The following is an 18,338-nucleotide window of genomic DNA, read 5'->3' as shown; positions in this document are numbered from 1 at the left end:
ATGGGACAACGACGAATGATTTTGTGCGAGCTCTCGGTGGAAATTGAGCAGGTTGGGCAGGCAGCTACGTTAAAGGATGACATATCGTCGAAGGTAACGCGTCCTTCACGAAGTGATGTCAGACCACCGATTAAGCCGAGTAAAGTTACAGGCAAAGTTTGCAGTGATGCCAGTTACGAAGCGAGACCAACCGTAATCAATTTGTAGAGGTGGAGGAAAGAAAGTGCCGCTCGCAAACACTGGTGGCAGTCTAAGTTGACTTTGATCTTCCTACCTACGAAGAACATAGAGGAGAAAAACGATTAAACAGTCGATATCTAACATTTTCCTCTAAACACAAGTGCTCACATCTCAAACCTTCGTTTCCGTACTTTTCGTCGATGCCAGTGTTTGCTTAGCGGACGAGGTCAATCCTGGCCGGTCGACCCAACTGTCTTCCCATCCATTTCATGCAAGCACGGTTGACTTTCATTATTGTGGTCTGCTTTCTTGCTGCTGTTCCTGTATTTTTTTCTGTGTGGCTGGATTATGTCCCCTTGCATGAGGTACCACCAGTTCCGAAGGTGAGTCCACACTATATCTGGAGTCTGCATTGTTGTTCTTCGAATCAGCGTGGAAGAGAAGAAAGAACAATCCTGTGTCCGACGTTCCGTGTTTCTTAAATTAAAGTTGCTTTCTGTTAGCGAAACTACAACGTTTGCATATGTAAACCTTGAACCTATTCAAAAAGAAAAAGAAAAAAGAAAAAAGAACGTACGTAACCTATACCATAATAACTATACCTGAGATTACACTAGGATGAGAGGGAAATTGATTGAATTGAAAACCATGTTCGACCTGGAATAAAGATAATGGGTGGTAAAATACCCTTATGTTTACTCTTGTGGACACTCTCCTAGCCCACTACGTTTGTTCCGCAGCTGCGGAAAGAGGTTGGCCGGAGCGCAGAGCAGATAAACTCAGGAAGGGGCAGTCCCGTTAGTGTAGACGTAAATGAGCACATAAAATGTTGAAGAGCGGCGATAGGAGCTCTGTTGGGAACATATTCCGTGTAACGACGAAGTTGTGTAGGTTACGGGATTTTTGTGACTTGAGACTATAGTGGAGAGGCTCAGATGTTTGTAGAAGTAGATAGACCAAAGGGACAGAGAGAACAACGATATGAGAATCCTTCTCATCGATAGGATTTGACTTAAAGACGCTTTGCATCTTAAAGGGGAGAAGTTGGAAGTCCCCAGAATTGTATCGATCAACCAGTCCAGATGTACTCCAGCAATGACGAATCGTCCAGTTCTCGCCAAATTGATTTGCGGTGGTCAAAACTCGTTGATCTAATGACCAACTTCCAGTCATACTGTAATTCTTCGACATTCGAGGGTGCTAAGTGTTGAGGACGTTTGGAGTGGATATAGCTGAAGGAGTGTCAGAAGGGTGGGAACACTTTGCGTCCATGAGAAATGATTCGAAAGGATTTTGAAGGGGAGAAGTGTGGTCGGGTCAAAACGACATCAAACTCGGTACAGCTGCGTAAGCTGCTGCGATTGAAGCGACGCGGTGGAGCGCAGCGGTTGGGATCGAGGTGGGACCATGACAAAGTGCGGCGATAGGTGATGCTAGGAAGGGTCCCCTTTGATCTTCACGCTGCACTGCAGCGCTTCGAGCGCAGCAGCTTTTGCGACTGCATCGAGCTCCATGTCATTTTGACTCGACTACAGCATGGTTGCAAATGTTAGTATCATCAAACAGAGCATGACGTATATTGTCTTCAACATTCTGTTTAGATTAAAGGAGCAGTGTAGACGAAAAGCCTATTACCAAATAATTTTCTCTCTGAAGTGTTATCAATTCAGGACTCATTCTGGGGAGCTGGTGAGACATCCAAAGATGACAGCAGAATCGAGGTATTCAAGGTGGACTTCTCAGATGAGCAGTAAGTGTAAACTAGTAAATAAAATAAATCTCTTACCAAATAAACAATTCCTTATAGGATCAGCCAAACAAAGTCTCGCCTAGAGACAGAGCGTCTGGTGCCTCCTTACGAGGACTGTCTACAGTCCATAGCCAGGGATTCTTTCATGCGAAATCTCTCAACAGTTATGATGTCATTTGACTGGAAACAACACCAACATTTTCTGAACACTTTTAAACAATACAGGTAAGTCATTGCGAGAAATGGCCAATGACACCGATAAATGATAAGAACAGAAATTGCTACAGAACTGAAGTTGAAGGGATTCTAATTCACTTTCTACGTATTTCGATTCCAAAGGAGAAAGGCAGAGATACTGTCCCTATTCTACTTCTTCATGGATATCCAGGAAGTTATTGGGATTTTTTTAAGGTCAGTAAAAGTACTACTTTCGAAATCTCTCCGAATTTTTAAGAGATGAACTTTTCTCAAGCCTACAGAGAAGCAGATTTCTGAAAATCCGAATGAGTATTTAAATTGTTCCGATTTGATCAAAATGTGACTAGGAGGGGTTTCCTCTACCTAATGAGAACGCTTATACAAATTTGTTGATTGGTTACAGGTGATACCAATTCTCACGAATCCCACTCGATTTGGATTTGATTTTGGTCTGAAGAAGCCAATTCAATTCGAGGTGATCGTACCTAGTCTGCCAGGATTTTTATTCTCCACAAAACCTGCGAGAAAAGGTTCGTTATCTTAGTAGTGTTTAAGTCAATTTCCGACACTTTCTTTTATTGAACAAATAGCGAAGTGTACAGTAGAGTCAAAACGACAAGAAGCACTGCGTTCCTGCGTATGCGGTTGCGCTCGAAGCGATGCAGTATAAAAAGCGGTTGGAATCGAGGTGGGACCATCGCGAACTGGAGCAAAAATGGTGCTGGTGAGGATCCCCCTCGATATTAACAGGTTCGCTCCACCGTACCCCTCCGACCGCGGCCGCTTACGCAACTGCACCGTGCTCTTCATGTAGTTTTGACCGTACTGTGGTTATCGGTTCGACGTAATAAGAGATGCCATATATTTGTGATCAATCAATAACCTCATTATTTGTGTCTAGGTATTTCTGTAACGGATATTGCAAGAATTGCTGCAAAATTGATGGAACGCCTAGATGTCAACAGTTACTTCGTACACGGTTCAGAATGTAGGTTCTCAAAACCCATATTACTTTTCATTGTAGTAATCATGCAAATCAGATCAACGACGAATGTCTACTGTGAAAGTTCCCAATTTTATGCGTTCATTCACAAAAATCCTTAAGAGAGTCAATGTTTTCCCGGGACTTTTCAGGGCTTGGCAGTGAAGTAGCTATTTCTCTAGCATCAATGTATCAAAACCGAGTACAAGGATTACACGTCAGCAACCCTCTGGTTCATCCCAAAACGTTTTCATGGCAGGTACGGCACTACTGTCTGTCCCTCTTTAACAAGTCAGTATTATGCATTCAGGTTACTGTAAAATATTTAATGGAGTCCTTCACTCTACCAATTATGGGGCTCTTTGGGAAAACTGGCGATTTTCTGGACAATATACCCAGAATCTTACCAAGTAGTGATGCAGTCGGTGAGCTTCATATCCATAATAAAGAAAACCTCGCCCAAAAAGTACCTCTTTTGTCTGAGTTTGATCGTACGAGTTGCATCATTACGTGATGAACGGATAGTGTTTTCATGATTGATTGGTTCAGTGAAACACATTAATCCTACTAATAACATGACAATTTCGAAGGGGGTTTAGTTGGGATAAAACGACCTGAAGTCAGGTTTCATTGCGTATTCACTGAAAATGGCGCGGTGGAGGAAACTGCCGCAATATGGGGTGGGACTCCTGGTTGCTGCAATCGGAAGATGAGCTATAGTCGGGTCAAAGCGACATGAACCACGGATGTAGTTGCGGTGCATTTGCGTACGCGCTCGAAGCGGCCCGGTGGAGGGAGCAGTTGGAACCGAGTTGGGACCGTCGCAAACTGCAGCAATGGATGATGACACCACGCTCATAGCCGCTACGCTCCACCGAAGCGCCTCGAGAGAAGCTGCGTACGCAATTGCGTACGTTTTCACCCTACTATAAGTAAGTGTCCCACCTCTTTCGCAGACGTTAGTTCTACTTCATCATGCCACTTAGTTTCCATCTCCGAGCGGTTTTTTCGGGATTTGTTCGGCACGATAAGGACACTATATAAGGTCAAAACGACAAAAAGGTCGATGCAACTGCCGGCGCCGCCGTTTACACAACTGCAGGCGTCAGGTCGTTCCACCCGACTATAACAATATCTGTGATTCTTTTAATTTATGCGTGAAAACTGGACGATTTACTAGTCAGAAAAACATTTAAATTATAAAATCACAACGACTCTACTTCGGTGCCTTTCCTTTCCAACGTTCTAAACCTGTTATTTTCGTTCAGAAGACGCCCTATCTACGTCTCCATTAGGGACTGCATCCTACTTGATGTCTGCCTGGTCTCTTCTGTCCACACGTGATCCATCTGTGCTACTCAATGATCTCTACACTTTTGATGAACTCGCTACTGTGTCCTACTTGTATTACCTCACTCAGACAACACCACACGCATTACGAATCATGAACAGTTTCGTTTATGATATACCTAGTCAGAGGTGAGACAACTTCCATCATTTCCGTGCAAACTTTATTGTGCCGTTAACCTTCGTACATATTATGAGAATACTGTATTTCAGGCGTCAAGTGTTTACCCCTGTTGCCATTCTCCAATCACCACAAACCCCGTGGTATAGCTCGCAATCGATATGCCGACATCGTTTCCTCAAAATTACTTCTTTCACCGAGACGCCAAGAGGAGGTGCATTTCAGCACCTGCAAGATCCTACTGCACTTGCTGCAGACATTTTCAGATTCGTGGAGATGATATTAATGAAAAAATTGTGGTACACATCTTCAACAGAAACATCGCAGAAAATTTACAGATATCACCAGGAAAGGATCTAGATCACTGAAAAAAGACAAGAATAACTCTCAAAAGATAAAATAGAAATATCATAAACAACACCTTCTCTTATATCGCTTGAAGTGTTCCTTTTGCTGTCAACTCTTACTTGTCGCACTACTGCTAACTGTGATTAGTTAGCAGTAGTGCGACAAGTATGGCTTGGCAATTGGCAGCAAGAGAATCATATACATTATCTCTAATCTCTCTCTATACAACCAATCACTACTCAGTAGATTCAAAGTTTTGAAACACTATGCAAATAGAGCAGACTAATACAAGAAGTGGTGCGTATAACACTGAATTAAACTTGAGAATAGTTACGGTTATTAAGTTAGCACATGAAGTTGTATACAAATACTGTCAGTAGTCAAGTAGGGAGATCACCGGAATGTATATCTAGACAAAGAAGCTAATGAGTCAAGCCGGGGAAAAACGTTTCATTCATTCAATTCGTTTCATTCAATTTCTGCATTTTTTTTTCTAACTAGAGGAAAAACAACTAATACTAAGCATATCTTGTACATATGCTAAAGTGTTTTCTTGTCGCCTATTTGACTGTCGACATCTAAAAAACAGGCGGGTATAGTGTAGCGGTTAGAGGTTCCGCTGTCTGCACGATCGACCGGAGGTTCAAATCCGTCCTAGTGCTCACCAAGCCTTTCTTCCCTCAGGGGTCGATTAATTGGTACCAAACTTGTCTGAGAGGATAGAAACACTGACTTGACACGTCGGCAAGCCACAGCAAATCATTGTATAAGCCAGTTACGCGTCCGTGAGCCTCAAACCATGCTGAATTGAAGTGAACGTGGGGGCGCATCCATGCGGATTGATTAACGCCAGAAACTTTATTTATCCTTTATGTACTAAACAAGAAAACGAAAATTCATATGTCCTAAATACCAGCTGCATAATTGTAACCGCCATATTTCTGGCTCAACGCTAACGTAAAGGCCTGGGCATCGCGTCTTTCCCAAGCCATAACAGTTCGATTCGGTTCCTTATGAACAAGTGAATCACACGCAAAGTTGAAGAGAGATTTCAGCTTTTTGTTCATCTAAACAAAAAGAAAATCGTGCGAATACAGAAAATGTACTAAGAAAACCGTTAACACATTGCAGGGATAGCCTGACTTCCCACCAATCTTCGAAAACTACCAGAAAAAATTTTGGAGCATGCTGGAAATAAAATCATTTCGGCGGGAACGAAATGAATAGCTTATACCAAGTTGCAATTTTTTCGACATTGCACATCTTCATATTTTGCACCAACCAGAGTTACACATTTTATAAACAAAAGAAAACTCTTGCTATAAGTTTCTAAACATCAGAAATGTCAGAAACTGATAAGTATTTTTGCGAAAACTGGCGAATTAGGTTACAAAATATAAAAAAAAACAAAAATTCGGAAAAAGTAATTATTTGCTAGAATGACTGAAGCACAAACTAACGGAGGGAGTGCAGTGAGTGAGACCATCAGTGGTATCGAGATAAGCATCCTTTGTTTTTACAGCTGTTCCAGCTCCTGATTTCAGTAACAACATCCACAAAATAGCATTTGCCACACCTTCCACCGTCCTCTCGCTACCTGATGCAGTTGCAACAAGGAATCCCTGAAATACATGACGCTGCCCAACAAAGTTGTACAATCATTCAAAACCGAGAACCTACCTTAGTTGTTCCTCCCGATTTTTTGATAACCATAACACCTGCGGATGATGTAAATGGAAGCGAACGTTTCCCATTTTCATGAACAAACGGTGCATATTCAAGCTGTTTCTCGCTACCTCCGCTTGGGTCGAAACTGCGTAATTATGTTATTTTCTTACTGCATAGTAAGGTCAAAAGAGCATGAAGCGCGGTGTAGTTGCGCATGCTGCTACGCTCGAAGCGTACAGTGTACCGTAGCGGTTAGAACTGTGGCGAAACCATTGCTAGCATCACCCATTGCTACAGTTTGCGATGGTCTCACCTCGATTCCAACCGCTGTCTAAACAAACAGAGATGAGTCTCTTCGCTTTGGATGGGGCCGGTATTCGTATACGGGATCGTAGATTATGGAGAGAAGGGTGATTCCATCCATTTCTTCCTAATTACCGTAAAAAACGGCCCAGACGATACGGCTTCGAGCGATCTGGCATGCTATTTTCTACAACTAGTTCTATTGGAGCGTGCCAGCCTTGTGTGGCGCCGCATCTTCCCGACCGTTTTTTAGGCAATTGGGAAGAAATGAACAGAATCACCCCCTTCTCCATAATCTATTATCCCGTATAAGAATACTCCACCTAAAATCCGTACCACCTCATTCGTTGGATGATGCCTTTAAACTAATTGCATTTCAATATTATCCTTCGACATTTCAAAGCTGCGCATCGCTTTTTTCGCTCAGACATTGCGAACGAAAATGGGAAGACATTTTGAATAAGGAAATGATGAATATAAAGGATGAATATAACGCATAATGACTGCAGCTTTTCCTTAACGAAAAGTTCTAGTGGCTCGTCGCCTCGCAGCAGTTCCATCTAAAACTGACACTTTAAAGGCAGCATACCGCGAATCTGTCTGAGGGAATCAGCGAGGAGAGTTGGGGATGAAGCTGTAGACTGCAGGATCAGGAGCGATTCTGTTCACATCTCCCTCGTCCTAAAAAGCGGCGCAGGAACCGCTTTAGTTTCTACGAGGGATGTTAGAACGCTCTTCTATGTACACGTTCTGGTCCCCTCAGCAACCTATTCATTGTTTTCACTTGAATAGGCAGTCGAGGAGAACCCATTGGCTCTCGACCACGGCGGAGCTGGATGCGGCGCCTGGACAAGGGTGGAGCGTTGCACCTGAAATCGTCGTGAAAAGCGAAGTCTTTGACGTTTTTTTTACAGCGACTAGAGAGAGATGAGCGGACCTGATCCCGCAATTTACAACTCCATCTCTAGCTTGTCCAGCACTACGTCAGATTCGTGGTATGGTGTCTTTAAGCTAGTGGACAACGCTTCCACTGTACGTGTTGTGGTAGGAGACTAACCTAATATTGTGCATAACAGAAAAGCATGAGATACAAGTTACACATACGAAGTACTCACATATGTGGTAACGATAATTCCATCATCAATACTGCATCAGAGAGTTTATTTGTTTGGCCCATCATAATTGAGGTCACTCGATCAGTGGCATTCTCAAAAAGGAAAGTTATCATAGAAAAATTATATCTACTACGACATCAATTACAAAACTTATAACCTTACCCTTTTAATTCTCACAGGGCCCTTATCATAAGTCTGCCTAATTATTTGTTTTATAGCGTTTGTGTAGAATTGCAGCAGTGAAGGGTCCTCAAAAACAATTAAAGCATGAGTTAATTGGGTAAATTTTGCTAGTAATAACAAAACTACGACAGTACCTGTTCATCTCCAGTCCACTCTCGTGTTTTAGGAAGAATTTGCAAGGCTATGGTTTGAGCATTCAAAGACATCATCGCAATAGAAGCTTCTTTCTCCCTAGGCTTCGCCTTCTTGAACGCCCCTGCATAGAACGAAGAATTCCCAGTGAACGAATAATCTACATATGGATTGTACAACTAATTCGCATCCAGAAATACAACTCCGCTATCTCAATGCTGCACAATACTTTTAGGTGTAGCCATTAAAATGCGTTGATAAGAAAATTCGAACAATGAAAACCAGGTTTGTTTCAGCTGCGTAAGCGGCTACGCTCGAAGGTTGCGATCGAGGAACAATTGTTAGGCGCGTTCGAGAGTATAGAAAAAACCGTCCCATCACCGTAACCGACTGCAATGTAGGAATTCATTCGCTGTCATCGACGTATAACTATGGCATGAAAGGTAGGTGGAAGCAGCGTATGTATGTGTCAGTATAAAATTGCTTGGAAATTATCTTCTAGAAGCACATTGCTCTCTTGTTGAAGACAAACGAAAAATCACATACGATGCGGTCGGCCGGGCCAAAATGGCCTGATTTGTGGTACAATTGCGTAGGCGGATGTACTCGCGGCGGGACTTTCACTAGAGCCAATACGCTGACGATCGCCGGAGAGTCCAACCAGCACGTTTAAAACAAACGTCCAGTTGATGAATATCGGCCAGAGGTAGTAACACGCAAACAATTGCAAAATGATGATTTTGCAGCTGTTCATGGATACCGTAACGGAGGACGAGGAGGCAGGAAGTGACGAAAATTTACGAATGGAGGGACCTTCCTAAGTAACGTGATGCAGCCGTCGAATCTACTAAAGGTTGCATTACTCGCTGATCCTTGTTTGCACTGGAAGACATACGTGCGCATGTTTCACTCCAGAGAAGTGGAGAAAGCATTCCACTGCGTCACTCTGCGCATAAACTCTTCCGCAATTACACCACAAATTAGGCCATTTTGTATCAACTGTTTAAAGTTGAACCAAGCGAGGAAAAAACTCAAAATCTCGAAAAAAGAAATAGGACTAAACAACAAATGGAAGACGTCGACATGATCTGATTTTAGAAAAAAAACCTCAGAAAGCAACTGACGAATAGAGATAGTTTCGTTCTCTTCCTAAGTGTCGTCGTTACATCGTAGCTCGCACACACCATACACGATTTGACTGGACAATATTTTCCAACTTACTACTGGTGCATAAAACAGTTCGTCGAATTCTAGAAAACCACGGAAAGAAAGATGCTGGAACATCCAAGGAGGAAGAAATGAAGAACATTAATCGGTTGACGTGCACAGTGAGGTAGTCAACTGAATGGTCACCTTGTATAGGATAAAATCTGCGCGTTAATGAACCCCTTTGGGGATGAGCCTACGCGTTCGACTTCAGCTCAGACTTTGTTTGAGGTTTATACACGCGCGTGCAACCTTACAATGATATCCGAGGGCTAGCCCGCGTGCACGCGTTGCAATCATTACAAGCCTAGCTAGGGGATGTGCCAAGTCAATGTTTTAATCCGCCCAGCTAAGTCTGGTACAAATTTATCGACTCCGGAGGGATGAAAGGATTGATTTGCACTGGGGCGGATTCGAACCGCCTACTGATTGTAGTCACAGCGGAACCTCTTACCGGTTGCGCTACACCGCCCCGATTGCCCGGTAACGACAAGCATTGCATATCGCGAAGACAGCACCATATGCAGTTTACCATGCTTCCGATGGCGACTGTGAACAAAAGAACCAGGCGGTGACGATGTTGGTGCCCACAAGGAAAATCCCCAAGTACTAAGACACAAAATCCTAGACCAGATTTAAGAAAACGTGTCACGAAGCCTAGTGAGCGCAACACACCTGCTGCTCTTTCTTGGGCTAGGACATACATCCTGCCTATGTTCATCCACAGTCAAATTCGCATCACGTCCATCCACCCGGTTAGGCCCATCCCGCGTCAGTTGTTAAATGGCTGGCGATGTTGAAGGCAGCACACCACACGAAATTCACGCCGTTGGATCTCTCACAAACAATGTAGGGTTCGAGGTGTAGATTAGGAACATAAGCGTACTCACACGTAATTCCCCTAATGCCCCTGGAAAAGCACACGGGAAACGGCTGACAGGCGCAGCGCGTGTGCGAGGGTGACGCAATGTGAGCTATCACATGTCCCATTTTTCCGGACGACAAGGGGGAATGGACGCGAACATGCTCGGACTTGTAATCCACTTCCGGAACCTCATATTGTCGAAGAGCGATCCCACAATCATCAATTTCAGGGTAATTGCTACTTTTGAGAGAAAATCGCTGAGAGACGATGTTTAGCTTTAGCTCACCTACTACCACTGTTGCAGTAAGTTTATTTCTGGCATCTCATGGAAAAAAGCACTAGAAAATTACCGACAATCTCGTTTTGCCCGCTAGAAAGGTAAATCTTTTTCAGTCGAATGTACGAATAAGAAACAAAAAACCAAAGAAAGTGCAAGCTTACTAACTTGCTTACTTACTAGCTTACTGCAAGCATTATTTTTTATTTAGGAACTTACTGAAGACGACTTTAATTATAAAAGCTGCCATAAACGATAACGTCTGAACATTTTTTTTGCTTTTTTTTGGGAAAACGATCTCCACTTTTTCTTTCCTTGTTCTTGAAGTGTACAGGCCGTAGTGGATTAGTTCATCACTCACCGCTTAAATATTTATAATAATAACGGATTAATGCAATCAAAGTATTCGTAGTAATCATTCCTCGGAGGTATAGACACTCACACACTCTTTTAGCGCTACTCGCTCCAAATAAAAATGCTGCCCTTCTCGCTTCGCTATTCGAAATAGTGATGGAATCTTTTACTGACAAATTCTTCAGATCCCTAAAATAGAACAATCAAGGAGTTCCTTAAAAAAAGAAGAAACTCCCGAAAGCTCACAAGTGTGGGAAACGTTTGTGCCATTGAACTAATAGTTCTTTAGCCTTAGGTGTATTTTTAACAAGCTTAACAAGAAGTTGAGGTATTCTGAACGTTCTGTGACTTATGCTCCGATTTCTGAAGCCATACGTAGTGTTCTTCTGCAAGAAAAAATGTAAGAAAACGGCAAAAACCACAGCTCCAACCTCGGCCAAGTAGAATCTCTTTCGGAGGTGACACTATTGTACAAGCAGAAATCTTTCTTCCGGAGACAAATTAACCTCTAGTGACCAATCATGAGCAAAATCGTTGTACGTTTGCGTAAAAAACCCAAATAACAACGGACCTCTTTTATAATTATTACCCCAAGTCCGAGTAATAAGTAATAAATAGTAATTTTGTTCTAAAATTGCTCAGGCCACCTACAATGACAATTATTGATTGAAGCTCCATAGCCCGACATCAAGAGGACGGATTTTCGGCATTAGAATGCGAAAATCTGCCCTGTTGAGACCGTGCTCTGGAGGCAAACGTCAAACTTTCAAATTCAAATATTCATTTGTTTATTGCAGTTAAAAGCTCTGGAATCCATTTTCCTACCAAAGGCTACGGTGAAGAATTTAGAGTGGAACCAGAACTCTATCCTTTTACAAAGTTACGGTGTTTTATCGTACAACGATCTGAAATATAGTTTTTTTTTGATGGTTTATTCTTAGTCCTTACTACTCTGCCTTCACCGTCTCTGGTATTTCCCTGTTAACTGAAGCAGAAATGGCAGGAAAATCTCCGCAAAAACCATGAACGACAGGTGTTTACACCTCATCTCAGCCGCTATTCTTCGATTTTTATATTGTTTACTATGGTACTTTGCACATATATTTATATTATTAAGCTATTCCCCTCAGTTTTGGTTTCAGCTGCTTATCATTGTGTTCTGGAGAGGTTTGAAGGGTGTTGCAATGTTGGAGGAGAACGTTTTGATCATTCATGAAACTAAACTATTTTTTAAAAAGGGTAAAGTATTAGATAGATGCAAAGAAACAGCATTGAACAGATATGGGGATGCGCGTACGCGTCCGAATTCCTCTCTGACTTTGTTTGAGTTTTATGAAGGCGCGTCCAGCCTTACAATGACTTGCGGGCGTTAGCCGATGTGTCTGGTCAGTGTTTTTATCCTCATAGACAAGTCTGACCCCCAACTTATCGACCCCGAAGAGGTGGAAGGCTTGGTTTGCACTACGGCCGAATCGAACCTCCGATCGATTTTAGCCACGGCGGAACCTGTTATCGACTGCGCTACACCGCATTATTTGTTATACTCAATTTTTAATTGTTACATAAGCGACTATACTTGGAGATTATACTAGAGTGGAAGGAGGAAGAGAGAGTAGGCCGTCATTTCTGAAGAGGGAGGTCATTTTCCGACTACACGCTTGACGCTGCGTATGAGCTAGATGAAGATGAAACTGAAAGATATATAAGTATATGTCAAACACATTCGACACTATTACACTTTGGTTAACTATTGCAATTGAACTTAAGACAGATAAAGACGAAAGATTCAGGCTAGATTCAGGCTGTCTAGAACCCCCGGAACGACTCCCACACCTGTATTCGTGTAAGCGGCTCTTCTACTACGCTTATCATGAAAATCTCGAACAATGAAAAGCGTCCTACCCAGAAAGAACGCGACCAAATAGCTTCGTGATACTGATCGTTTACATCTCCCTCGTACCAAACACTGTTCAATCGGGATTCGCGGAGCCTCCCACTAGTGTAGCTGAACCCGTTGACTAACGCCATCACTCCGCTAAAACATAAAGGTGTCATAAAATGACTACACACGAGGGTCACATGAGTGCGAACAAAACGCGTTCACAGAACGAATGTTTACATTATGTCATGTAAAAATTCCGTGTGCGCACCTCAATCCACATCGGGATGTATCGTTCTTTTTGCATGTCACTGGGTCTTTCGAAGCCATACGGGACTTTTCGTGGTATTGCGCCTCAAGCACATTCTATTTGTTAGTTTCTGGTGAACGTGAACGAGCTTACCATGCCCAACTCTGTCTGAGCATAGGCGAGTATCATTTGAACCGAGGAATATGCATGCACAGTATGAGGTGCAAGAGCATACAAGCACATGAGCCCCTGTCGAATGATATCGTGCAATGTGTCGCCTTGGATGTATCGTCGCCTGATAAGTCGGATGTTATTTGCTGTCGTGCTGTTGTGAGAAGCAGTATCCGCCCAAACTACTCAGATTAGCCAACTTCACGAGCAGGGCATTCCATAACTTCTTTCTTTTTCTTTCAGTGCAATTTGAACAATTAGCTGCCCAACAGCATAGCTGTGGCGTAATTGAATACAAGATTACTCACTTCATATGAATGGAACAATCTAGATTCTCCGTCATAACCCCATATTTGTATCGTAAAACCTCCAAGGATTGTATATATTTCCGATACATCTAAAAGAAGCCCAGTTTCTTCAATTAAACTCAATATTGTGACAGTATTTCAACAAACAAAAACTTACAACTTGTTTGCCTTCTTCTGTACCTCCGAAAATGAATAACAGTATAATCATCAAACAAATTAAGAATGTTAAAATAATTGCTGTCACCTTATAGAGGCTGAGAATTACTGCTATTAAGAGGAACAAGGTATAGAAAAAAACAAACAGAATGGTCACACCTTTGTGATTCGCCTTCTTCGACAACTTTCTCTTCATGATATTTTTCACGCAATGCATATAAGCGACGTTTATATTCGTCAGAAGTTGAACCTTAACGTCTATTCGGATATGGCTAATACGATAACTACATCAAACCATTGCACCCACCTCTAGCATAATCATCGGCGTTCCCGCTGGCTCCTCTTTTTGCATCCGCAACAGCAGCCGCATAACCTAAGAAAAGTGTATTAGAGATTAAACATAAGCATAACAAATGATAGAGGACAAACCTTCGTCTTCGTGATAAACTACGGCTCTTCTTTTATTCGGATCTTGCTTTCCTGTAAAAGGAATCCTCGAAGTAACGACCTGTTACGCAGATAGAAACATCGCACCTACCTCTATCTCTATGCTTATGCTGAGCTCTGGGGTAATCTGATAACGGATCTAAAAGCTTGAGATGAATAAGAATAACCGTTTTTTTTACGAATTCTAACCAGTAAAATTGAAAGGTAACGTTCGAGGAAAGTGTTGATGAGTTCCCTTCTGCAGCATATAGGGTTTCGGATGCAGTTCCCAACTGTTTCAGCAAAAATGAGACACCCTTAACACCTGAGTAACGAGATGAAGGCATGTGGGTTTTTTACTTGTTGCATTCCACCTACAACAGATTTGTACCTAACATCGAAAATGTCCTCGAACGTTCTCTAAGACAGCGTTGTCATATTCCTCGGAAGGCTAAATGACATTAACGCACGCAAACGCATTTAGATGGGATGGAGGATTCAGTCGTTTTTAGTTTGTTATGCAAGGAAGGTGATGCGCTGGAAAGATCTATGCTAACCTCCGAGATTTATGAATACTGATTTAACATCACAGTAGTTCTCAGGAGATCACATACCACACGCTTACGCTGCGTGCGTGTCGATGTGACCATTAAAAGTAGGGAGTCAGTGTTTTTCGTTCTACCTAATAGCTTGCATCAACATTAAAACGGTGGTGCTGGAAAAGGATGACCAGAATCTTTGTAAATACTTACTTGAGATCAGCGCATACCTCCAACACAGAACGAGTCCCTTTCGCGCACGTGCTAGTATACAGTAGCACCAAAACGATATGAAGGACGGCGCAGTTACGTAAGCCGCTACGCTTGAAGCGGCGCGGTGGAGAAAGCGCTTGGATTTGAGAGGTGGGGCCGACGCGAACTGCAGAAGAGAATGGCGCTAGTAAGTTTCATTTATAGTCGCATCAAAACGCTGCGCTCGAAGCTGCGCGGTCGAGATAGCAGTTGGAATCGAAGTGCGAGCATTGCAAACTGGAGCGATGAGTGGTCCTACAAAGGGTCCCATCATGGTCCCAACCGCTTTGCTCCACCCGAACTCCACATTGTCCCCAAATTCCAAAGACCCCAATACAGTCAATTTAGTAATATGCTCCTTTTAAACGTCTCAGCGTTAACATGAAGATTATCAGAACAAGAATATGAATATTATGTGTGAAAAAAGAGTCCAAACTTATGTTTCAAGACACAGATTATTTCTGCTGTTTCTATGTTCATTCTTATACGGTCGGTTCAAAAATATCTAGAGCTCGATGTAGTGATTGGGATTGATTGTCTTCTTATACTCTTCTTTTGAAGCCTCTAGCGGAACTTTTTACGGAAAGAAAGTAATCGAAGTGAAAACTTTTAAATTTGGACTAGAACATGCAAAAAGACTAAAAAACAACCTTTTTTGTCGTCACTCGATTCGGGTTTTCCATGCGTCTCTGCAGTTCTAACATTCCTTAGCAACTCTGAATCAGTGAAATTCTATTGATCAAAAAAGTGATTCTAGAGATACAATCCGGTTCGAAATTTCAATCAGTTGCGCAAGACGACGCAAACAACTGGGAAAAGAGCGGTGCCTTTTTGAACGATGGACGATTGCTTACAATACAATGAATACACACACCCGGAAACATAACGCAGTACACCGCTATTTCTTGACCGAATTGTAATATAGGTATTGTCGAGACAAAACGGCGTCAAGCTCGGTTTAGCTGCGTAACTGGCTGTGCTTGATGCGGCGCGGTGGAGCGTAGCTGTTAGAATCCAAGTGGGACCATCGGAAACTGTAGCAACGAGTGGTGACAGTGGGCTCGAACCTACCCGCTACGCTCCACCGCGCTGCTTCGAGCGCAGCCATTTACGCAGCTGCACCGAGCTTCACACCGTTTTGACCCGACTATAAATGAAACCTTGCAGGTAAGGAAAATTCTACACCTACCCTCACGTTCCTCTTGTTTCCTAGTAATCGGAGCGAACACTGAAATTCATAAAGAGATTCTGAAAGAGTGAATGGGAAAACGGTAAATCGGAAGAAGAAAAGAGAATATAGGTGAGAAAAAACAAAAAACGATGTGGGAGTCGACGCGAAGGAAGATGTGCCCTGAATTAGGCGATTACAAGAGAGAGGTGTGAAGAATTCCTTACCCCCACCACCACCACTGACACCAACTGATCTAGAAGATGTATGTTTCGCAGCAGTGGAGTCGTGACTTTCCTCAGTCATCGTCGAAATGAACAACACTCTTATTTCGTTCAAAATGAAACCGGCGATAACGTTATCGATAAAGTTACGGAGCAGGAATACCATGTTTTGAAATTTTTCCCTGTTAGTACACAATAAGCACTATTCTTCCTATTAACACAGACAAGTAATAGCTAGAGTAATTAGTATGTGTGCGATGTTGTTTACATTAACTCCCTCGGAGTTTCTGGATGGACTTTGTCTATCGGAATTCATGACTAAAACAAGTTCTGCGACTTTTCGGACATTTTAGCTGACCTTGGTCGTTCTAGGACAACAAAAAACTTTCAAGAGAGGAGGTGGCCGAGACGAGTTACTATTACTATATAATTACCAGTTCCTCTCTTATTCATTTCTTTTTATTTCAAACTTTTGTCTTCATGATTTCGCATTTATACATATTACGCATTTATTAGTAAACATCACCCGATGCACATTTTACGTAGATAGTTGCCCTTTTATTCTTCTACAACTGCTGGAAATAGAACATTCGTGCGCAGGAATTCTTACCAAATCCCTGTAAAAACGTTCCTGTCTGCCCATCGTAATTGACTTCACCTGTCGCCGTAACGCAGACGCTGATTTCGGTTGGTAAACGCAACCGCTCACCTTTGATCAGGTAAAATTCAAGGTCTCATCTGGCTTAGGTTAGAGAAACATCTGCCGCAGGAATGTGCTACTATTCAATCATTCCGAACGATAATCTCTATTTCAAATCGAACGAATCGGTTTTTCGTTAAAACATACGACAGCGGTTCGGTGTGTCGGTCTATCCCTAACGTATACGCGTGTCTCTTCCGCAGTTTTTGTTGCCGATCGACGAACATCTTTGCGAATGAATAGCAAGCGATTAGCCAGTTAAGCACGTGAAATTGTCGGCTAAAGGAGGACTTGTTCTGCGCAGGTAAATCTCCATTCCACAGATTCTCACTTAAGTGCCGAGAAGTTACGTAGAAATCCTCTCACAGCTCGTAATCCGATGGATAAGGAAGAGGAAGAAACCAGAACCATCTTGACTGGAGTAGAGTAGTGAGAGACTCCGCACTCCTCTCGTTGCATAGGAATAAATCTCTTAATAAGAAATAAACTGTGAACAGTCCTAATGAGTTTAGCCCTGTTTTCTTTTTGTTATTCCACACCCTATTAATTACTCATAGAAATTTGAGTCTACGAGTGAGGCAAAGTTCTGAAATGTGCATTCTTTTCTTCTTCTTCTCGTTAATAATTAAGGACACGATACCTTGAATACAATACGAGCTGGAATCCTTCAATCCATTGATGCGAAAAATGAGAAGAAAATAGGAAACCTTACCGAATTTCAGTATGTAATCAAAAGAAGCTTTGCGGCTACATCCCAAGAGTAAGCGATAAAATGAAATCAAAAAGGAAGTCAAGAATTCAACTCATCACAAGTTGCGATGAGAATTTCCCGTCTTCTACATTTCCCTACTTTTTTTTCCTAACAGACTTTGAAAATCTCGACGAATTTAGTTGATAGTTCACTGCCCATTTCAATTTTCGTACGAGTGGAGGAGGAATTTTTCGACTACAAGTGCTCTCGAGTGGACTTACTACAGGATGAAGATCCTTTCGAGAGTTCTAGTTTTTCTCACGCTAAGCCGCAGTTTTTTCCCTGTATGTCTTAAGAAAAAACGGTCCCGGTCATGAAATCCGAGCCAATGTCAATCGAGGACTACTTTCCAAAGATAAAAAAGAAAGAAAACACACCATTTCGGCTTCGACTTATCGGACTTACTCTGTCAAACTAAGCTCTAAAAATGATGAGGTAAGCCGAAACATTGCGTCTGACAAAGAAAAAGCATAAATAAGGAACAA

The 18,338-nt window shown here is 42.4% G+C and overlaps 3 protein-coding genes across 6 annotated transcripts; 2 read left to right on the top strand and 1 right to left on the bottom strand.

Annotated features, from left to right (window-relative positions):
- On the top strand, positions 1-207 carry RB195_005154 (uncharacterized protein; the record flags this gene model as incomplete). The annotated part of the gene is made up of 1 exon (XM_064177483.1): positions 1-207. One exon carries the CDS (start codon positions 1-3, stop codon positions 205-207), a length of 207 nt encoding a protein of 68 aa, XP_064034608.1.
- A 242-nt stretch (positions 208-449) lies between these two features.
- Positions 450-4,938, top strand: RB195_005153 (uncharacterized protein; the record flags this gene model as incomplete). 2 transcript variants are annotated; one of them, XM_064177482.1, is made up of 11 exons in its annotated part: positions 450-563; positions 1,851-1,930; positions 1,988-2,155; positions 2,218-2,341; positions 2,532-2,658; positions 3,030-3,116; positions 3,263-3,369; positions 3,421-3,535; positions 4,379-4,589; positions 4,671-4,792; positions 4,845-4,858. In XM_064177482.1, 11 exons carry the CDS (start codon positions 450-452, stop codon positions 4,856-4,858), a joined length of 1,269 nt encoding a protein of 422 aa, XP_064034607.1. The 2 variants fall into 2 exon arrangements, with proteins under 2 accessions (XP_064034607.1, XP_064034606.1); XM_064177481.1 differs by having other exon boundaries at positions 4,671-4,938.
- Positions 4,935-16,568, bottom strand: RB195_005152 (uncharacterized protein; the record flags this gene model as incomplete). Of its 3 annotated transcripts, XM_064177480.1 has the most annotated exons (24): positions 4,935-4,942; positions 5,660-5,728; positions 5,840-5,993; positions 6,070-6,114; positions 6,387-6,548; positions 6,607-6,739; positions 8,013-8,104; positions 8,175-8,261; positions 8,330-8,451; positions 10,895-11,038; positions 11,118-11,218; positions 11,276-11,415; positions 12,932-13,064; positions 13,180-13,262; positions 13,312-13,453; positions 13,638-13,726; positions 13,795-13,891; positions 13,953-14,043; positions 14,101-14,166; positions 14,223-14,273; positions 14,332-14,379; positions 15,661-15,726; positions 16,200-16,238; positions 16,406-16,568. In XM_064177480.1, 24 exons carry the CDS (start codon positions 16,566-16,568, stop codon positions 4,935-4,937), a joined length of 2,325 nt encoding a protein of 774 aa, XP_064034603.1. The 3 variants fall into 3 exon arrangements, with proteins under 3 accessions (XP_064034603.1, XP_064034604.1, XP_064034605.1); XM_064177479.1 differs by lacking the exon at positions 6,070-6,114; XM_064177478.1 differs by lacking the exons at positions 4,935-4,942; positions 5,660-5,728; positions 6,070-6,114; positions 15,661-15,726; positions 16,200-16,238 and having other exon boundaries at positions 5,832-5,993.
- Positions 16,569-18,338: the final 1,770 nt, after the last annotated feature.

Source organism: Necator americanus, chromosome I (genome assembly GCF_031761385.1).
Source record: "Necator americanus strain Aroian chromosome I, whole genome shotgun sequence".
NCBI classification, from domain to species: domain Eukaryota; kingdom Metazoa; phylum Nematoda; class Chromadorea; order Rhabditida; family Ancylostomatidae; genus Necator; species Necator americanus.
Note: the sequence above shows the minus strand (reverse complement) of the source record. Positions and strands in the feature narration are given on the sequence as shown.